The sequence below is a fragment of the Arachis hypogaea genome, chromosome 4 (assembly GCF_003086295.3).
Source record: "Arachis hypogaea cultivar Tifrunner chromosome 4, arahy.Tifrunner.gnm2.J5K5, whole genome shotgun sequence".
Lineage (NCBI taxonomy): Eukaryota > Viridiplantae > Streptophyta > Magnoliopsida > Fabales > Fabaceae > Arachis > Arachis hypogaea.
Genome location: NC_092039.1, coordinates 50,002,884 through 50,009,622, shown reverse-complemented (window position 1 = coordinate 50,009,622; position 6,739 = coordinate 50,002,884). Strand labels below are relative to the sequence as shown.

Below are 6,739 nucleotides of genomic sequence, written 5' to 3'. Positions count from 1 at the left end.
ACCAAACACAATAACAAACAGTAAAAGAGTAAACAGGCAGAACAACGCATGGCAAAGACAGAACAAGTATTCACAGAGTAAAAAGAAGGAAAGCGAAGCATGCCAACCTAGTAATGCAGAAGAAAGCTTGAGAAAAGCAGAAGAAGCAAAGCAGCACCAAAAAAGCAAAAACCACAGAGAGAAGAGGAGCTTCTTTTCAGATGAAGAGTTTTTTTTCTTTCAGAAGAGAAAATGGAGAATAAAATGAAACGAACGAGGGAACTGAAACAAAAAGCCAAAGACGGTTTCAAAAGGGAGCAAAAGGACACAATTAACCCTAGGCACAGGGGTAAAAGAGGGAAACGTCCCCTCGCATTAAATGACCCCCTCGAAAAGAGAAGCTAATAAAGCCTCGAAGAACGCAACGGGCACAGTAAAAACGGAAGAGTCACGTCAGAACCAAAACGGTCAGACGAACCTTCAGCAAAATCAGAGCCGAGATACCGATCTCCCTCCAAAGGGCTAAACGAACACCCGAGAAGAACTAAGGACCTAGTCCACAGTCAAACATTATACCTTCCAGCGACAGACCGATCTCGCTCGCCCTCCCGCTGCGAGGGCAACTGTTACGGATCCGGCCCACTGCCCCGGATCCAAACCCAAACCCGGTTCCCCGGGTTTGACCCATTCCCCCCTTCCAGAAGGCCCCGAACCGGCCCTCCGGAGCTCCTAACCGACTTTCGAATTCAAACGTCTCCTTTTTCTTATCCCAACAAGATAAAGATAAAATAACTACCATCACCTATAAATAAGAGGACCTACGTCCCTCCAGGTATTCATTCATTCGACTCACCTTATACCTCTTAGATCTATCCTGACTTGAGCATCGGAGTGTCTTTGCAGGTACCTCCCCCCGCCGCTCCACTCGAATAGTCCGACGTCCGCCTCGACCTGCAGGTCCCCGATCCTCCACTCAACCCGTACTAGAGACATCTTGTACATAAAAATCGCATAATAGATTTATTTTACTTTAATAATCGCATAATAGATTTATTTAGAATGTTTTAAATTTATCATAAAAAATCTTTTAAATTGGTATTTTAAAACAACTGTTAGCTAAATTTTTATAATTGATATATTTTTTAATCTTTTAATAATTTAACTATTTGAGAATAATTTTATAAAATATTTTTTTAACTTTTAAAATTTCAATATTTTTCCCTTATTTTTTTCTTAATATATAAGAGAAATATTAGATAACCAAAATTTTTTTATATTTACTTTTCTTTTGGTGTCTATATTTATTTCATATTTGATTCAACATTAACAATTTTTTTTAAATAAAAATATTGGTCCTATCATTCTCCAAAATAATATGTATATGTGATGTGATTCAAACTAAACACCTCCCTTGTGTACACATAATTTTTTTTTTTGGTTTTTTATCGTATGTTTCAATCCGCAGGTTAAAGACTAATCCGTCGCGGATTTAAACTCTATTTGAGAGTTTGCCACTGATCAACGGATTATTGCATACACAAGGCGTATGCACAAACATTTTATCTCACCTAGGCATTCAATTTGCTTAGAATAAAAAATTTAGTTTTAGATGGACTTGCAATGAGTAAATTTTCTTTTTAATTAGTTACTTATCTTTCTTCCAACTAACACTTTCATCGTCCATCCTATTGATACTTAATACATTAAGTAACATGAATAAATAAGAGTGAATTTGATCTTATTGTCCAACTTTTTTATTGAAGGATGATTTCTTTGGTGGGGAGGCATAAGGACTCATCATAATAAAGCTTATACTTTTTAAGAGGAGACAAAAAAGAAGAGGAAAACAGAAACTTTCTGTAAGAACTTAATAAGGAGACAACATATCAGTTGATTTCTTTACACGCTCATACATGGGTTACAAAAAGAACAGAACAAGAAAAAAAAGGAAAGAATTCACTGAATCAAATGAGGTTGTGACTTGCTTCACCCTCGTATGATCAGCTCTCAAACCAAAGTGTGGAAAATTATGTCAAATAATCAGAGGGAAGAAAGACATTGAATTTGAAGTCCTTTACTTACAAACCCAACATTCAAACCTGCTGCAACATACGAAGATGCTCCAATAATGAAGTAGCTTTCCTCTTTGCCCTCTCTGTACCGCTCCTTGAAAGTTCGGTAAGAGGTATGACAGCACCAAGTCTACTTAAAGAAGCAAGATTTTCAGTATCCCTCTTGCACAATGCAAGTAAAATGGCGGCCACATTCTCTTTGTTGCGAGGCAATCCGGTCCTCAAGAGATCTATTAAAACTGGTATGGTGCTGGCTTTAACTATAGCTACCTTTGCCTCTTGATGGCTGGCAAGAACAGACATTATTGTGAGGGCTTCGTCCACCATCGATTTGCTTGAATCTGTAAGCATTTTCAACAGTGCTGTGATAATCCCTGCCCTAATGGCCCTGCCTTTGTTTCCTTGATAAATACATAAATTGAACAATGCTGTTGCTGCATCTTTCTTCCCTCTTGGGCTCCCATTTTGGAGCAATTCTACCAACGCAGGTATAGCGCCTGAGGCACCGATTATTATTTTATTCTCGTCGGCAAGTGACAAGCTGAAGAGGGTTGCTGCAGCATTTTCTCTTGCTTCCATGGTTCCAGTTCGGAGAACCTGGACGATGGATGGAATGGCACCCGCAAGCATTATGAGTCCCTTGTTGTTTTCATATATAGAAAGGTTGAGAATCGAAGTGACTACATTATCCTGTGTCAATACATCTTCAGATTTTAAAAGGTTGACTAGAAGTGGAATTGCTCCGGCTTCAGCAATCAGTATCCTGTTGTCCGTGCTACGTTTGGAGAGTGATCGAATTTCAGTTACGGCTGCTCTACAATCCTCGACAGACCGGCTGGAGAGCTTCCGTACCAGGACTTCGATTGCCGCTATGTCACCTGTGACATCTATGAACGATCCGTCACTCTTCTTTATTTTTCCATTAGTTAGTCCTGTTGGCTGTTCAATGTTGTGCTGTATACACCACTGAGAAATAAGGCTCCTTAAAACATAGTTTGGCGTAAGTGTCAAATGCTGGAGCTTCTGCTGGGTTTTAGGACATGTTGTATTTCCACAATCTATCCATCTCTGTATGTAAGATCTCTCATACGTCTAGAGAATAAGGAACAATAGAAGATGTAAGAAAAATAGAAAAGGATATATGTTGAAAATTCAATGCAAAATGCCTGGTGCTTAAGCGACATATGATACGAACATACCTGACCGGTGGCAACAATAACCGGATCCCTCATTAGTTCCAAGGATATAGGGCAAAGAAAGTCTTCGGGAATTAGAACTCCTTCAGACTTTTTAACCTCAGGTGGGCTCTTACTCTCGGAGTTTTCTTCACTTTCGGTATCAGTAACATTTGTTAAGGAGATCTCAGACATGGTAGGGATGCTCCTGGCTCTTTCTAAGCGAGAAACTCCCTGATGTCTGCTGCAAACTTCCCCTCCATCGTTTGTACGGATTTTGTCTAATTCTGATAAGTTTTCAGGACAGCTGTGTTGTTTATGCAATCCACTCGTGGTTCTACCAGGAACCTGACTGATTTCTTGAGCAAGTGGCTCAGATAATTTATATGATGGCATTTGTGAAATCATAAACCCGTATTTATCCGTGGCCCGTCTTAATTGTGTTCTGACTAAGTCCACCTATAAAAGCATAAAATACACAACAAGCTCAATTAAAGACATTATTGTTGTAATAATAATAATAAGAATGGGCAGCCCAGAACACATGCATCTCCCGTTACGCAAGGTCCGGGAAAGAGTTGAACCCAAAGGACGTCATGTAGGCTTAAACCTGTGACCATGAGATCATGTAGAGACAACTTAACGGTTGCTCCAAGCCTCCCCTTCAACAACAATAATAATAATTTGAAAAAAAAATGCATCTGTGTTTTACCTGTTCTCTGACTTCTTCTGAAATTTCTAAATGATCATATGGTAAGTTGCTTAGTAGTTTTTCCAATTTCCATGTCACACTCTGAAATTGGAAGATAATGGTCTTGGCAGCTCCATCCTTAAATCAAGATATATCAAATTTCAGAGATGTTCAAAGACACCTTTTGACAGATATACATGCCGACAGAAATTCAGCATTTGTATGGTTCCATGTTAAATAATTCATGAGCTGTAAAACCATCTCTATTAGAAGAACATTAAACGAATGAAGTAAATATTTTCCAAGAAATCTGCGAAGCAAAATGTAGAAAATGGCAAGAATAAGAACTCATTAAATTATATGTTGTACACCTTATCATCCCCTGTTGAAAGATGACAACATACAGTGATCTGGTCTTTGCAGCAAAAGACAGATCAGTAAAAATTTAACTCAAAAGAGAAAGCATGTTTCCGATAACAACTTAGGTCACACACATTTCCACATAACAAAAACTAACAATAGTTCAACATTACTAAAACTAATGAAAATAAAATTTTCGGCGCTCATTCTCCAAGCCTAGATGAATTTGAAACCTCATTAGTTCAACTGATGAAAGGAACCGGATCCTTCGTAATAAACCAGTATAATGCTCGGTAGTCTGTAATTTTAATTTTTTGGTGGATAGAAGTGCTCTATTGATGTGAAAGCTCTTTAAAATTAGTCTCATATATGTGACTTCCAAGTAATGGAATCGAATCTGATAAAGGTTCTATTCATTTCCCGGAATATCTACCCATAAGTCACAATTCATAGAACATCAGATTACAAGTTTTGAACTTTATGCTGACCTAGATAAACACTAATCACAAGATTCCATTTTTCACCCCTCTCAAACTTTCTGGTATGCTGTTTATGTTCATAAAATTGAAACTAGTATTCTTCCATTTCAAACCAAAAGAACAAACCCAATCAAAATTGCAACGTAGATATAAAAGCTTAGCAATTTAAGCGAGTAATTTCAATTTCCAATTGGGTGAACTACAGATCTAGAATTCAAAGATTATCCAAAAACGAATGTTGGCCTCTTCTAAACCGTTGAAACAAGTAAAACACTTTCAGCTCAGATCACTTCACTCCTAAGTCCTAACTCACTTCTCCGTAACCAATTCATAGCATTCACCAAACAAATCCTCGAAATCGAAAATCCAAAGAAAAGAAGAACGAGATAGATCAAGAGACAGAAACTCACAGAAGAGCAATTGGAACGGAAGTTCCTCGCCACCGAAAGCAAACGCTTCGCCGATTGAAGCGCCACCACCACATCAAACGACCAAGAAGCAGCACCACCACCACCATCGCCATCAGAAGCAGCAGCACCACCACCACCACTTTCAGAAGAAGAACTCGAAGCAGAGTCGGCAACCTTGTTGAGCTCCTTAATCTCCTCGAACAGGTGCGTGAGGAGAGAGATCCGTCGCACCAGATCGGTGCAGTCCTTCCTGAAGGTGCCGTCGCCAGCAATGGCGGCGGGAAGTGGTGGTGTGGGTGCTGCTGCGGCGGCAGAGGACCCGGTCCCAACGGCTCCGACACACATGCCGGCGATGTCGTGGACGATGGCAAGAAGCTCCAGCGTCCGGTCTCCGACAACTTCGCCGGCCATGGCGCGCGTGTTTTGCTTCCTTCGGTTTTTGCGGTGTTTTGTAGTAATAAGGGGGTAATGTTGGTAACGCAACTAACGTCTTTGTTTTGTGTGTGTTGGATTCAAGGAAGGTCAAGAGAGAGTGTAATGTCATGAGACTTAATGGACTCCCCAGGGTAGATATGTAGATTGAGGAGCCACGATAAATTTATTTTATATGTATTTTTAATTCGATAAGGTAATAATAAATTCATTACAAATTTAAATTTTATTTAAAAATTTATTATTAATCAATAAATTATTATATATACAAAACAAAATTCAAATTCTCAAATATATATTTAAAAAGACAAATAAAATAATTTTTTTTTTTTTTGGTTTCCCACGGTATCCCCCAACCCGGCAGGTCAAGGACTAATCCGTCGCGGTACTGAGCTCCATTTAAGGGTTTGCCGCTGGCCAATGGGTTGCTGCATGCACAAGGCGGGATTCGAACCCCCGACACTTGCTTAAGCGGACTAGTGAGCTAACCACTAGACCAACCCAACTTGGTTACAAATAAAATAATTGTTCCACCCAAATTAAACATTTTTTTCGTATCAAAGTTGGCATAATGAGTCAGACCACTTAAATTCTTTTAAATTTTATAAGTTTTACTCTTTAATTTTCTTTACATGGATTTATTATTGATTAAATTTTATTTTTTGTTGAATAAAAAAAACTAATAAATCAACTGAATTAACTGATTTTTTAAAAATAAAATAAAAGAGTTCATAACAAAAACACTCTTTATTAATATGAACTATTTTTTAATTTTAATTTCAAAAAAAAATTGGTTCAATTGGGGTTAGCCATTTCTAATTTTAACCATTTTCAATTCAACAAAAAATAAAATTTGACATAAAAAAAATGTCATATGTTATGTTTTTGTTAATTATAATACTTTGTCTAAAAAATGTTTTACTGCACTTTCTCATATCATCTAATTTTTCACAAATGCATTTTCAATTATTTTCAGTTAAACAATGAATTAAAATAAAACAAAAATAAAATCTTTGATGAATTATACAGGAGTTATTGCTTTTATACCAATTATTTAAAAAAAATAACGTTCAAAGAGTCACCCTAATTTTATTTTTATTCTCATTCATAGGAAAAGAAATAATCATACAAATTCATATTC

At 37.5% G+C, this 6,739-nt stretch overlaps 1 protein-coding gene across 2 annotated transcripts; it reads right to left on the bottom strand.

The window, feature by feature from the left end:
- Window positions 1–1,815: 1,815 nt before the first annotated feature.
- On the bottom strand, window positions 1,816–5,755 carry LOC112796742 (U-box domain-containing protein 11). Of its 2 annotated transcripts, XM_072235526.1 has the most exons (5): window positions 5,481–5,732; window positions 5,167–5,291; window positions 3,939–4,055; window positions 3,251–3,685; window positions 1,816–3,143 (listed from the first exon to the last, which is right to left on the bottom strand). In XM_072235526.1, the coding sequence occupies exons 1-5, from the start codon at window positions 5,575–5,577 to the stop codon at window positions 2,073–2,075; spliced, it is 1,845 nt and encodes a 614-aa protein (XP_072091627.1). In that variant the 5' UTR covers window positions 5,578–5,732; the 3' UTR covers window positions 1,816–2,072. The 2 variants fall into 2 exon arrangements, with proteins under 2 accessions (XP_072091627.1, XP_025695117.1); XM_025839332.3 differs by having other exon boundaries at window positions 5,167–5,755.
- Window positions 5,756–6,739: the final 984 nt, after the last annotated feature.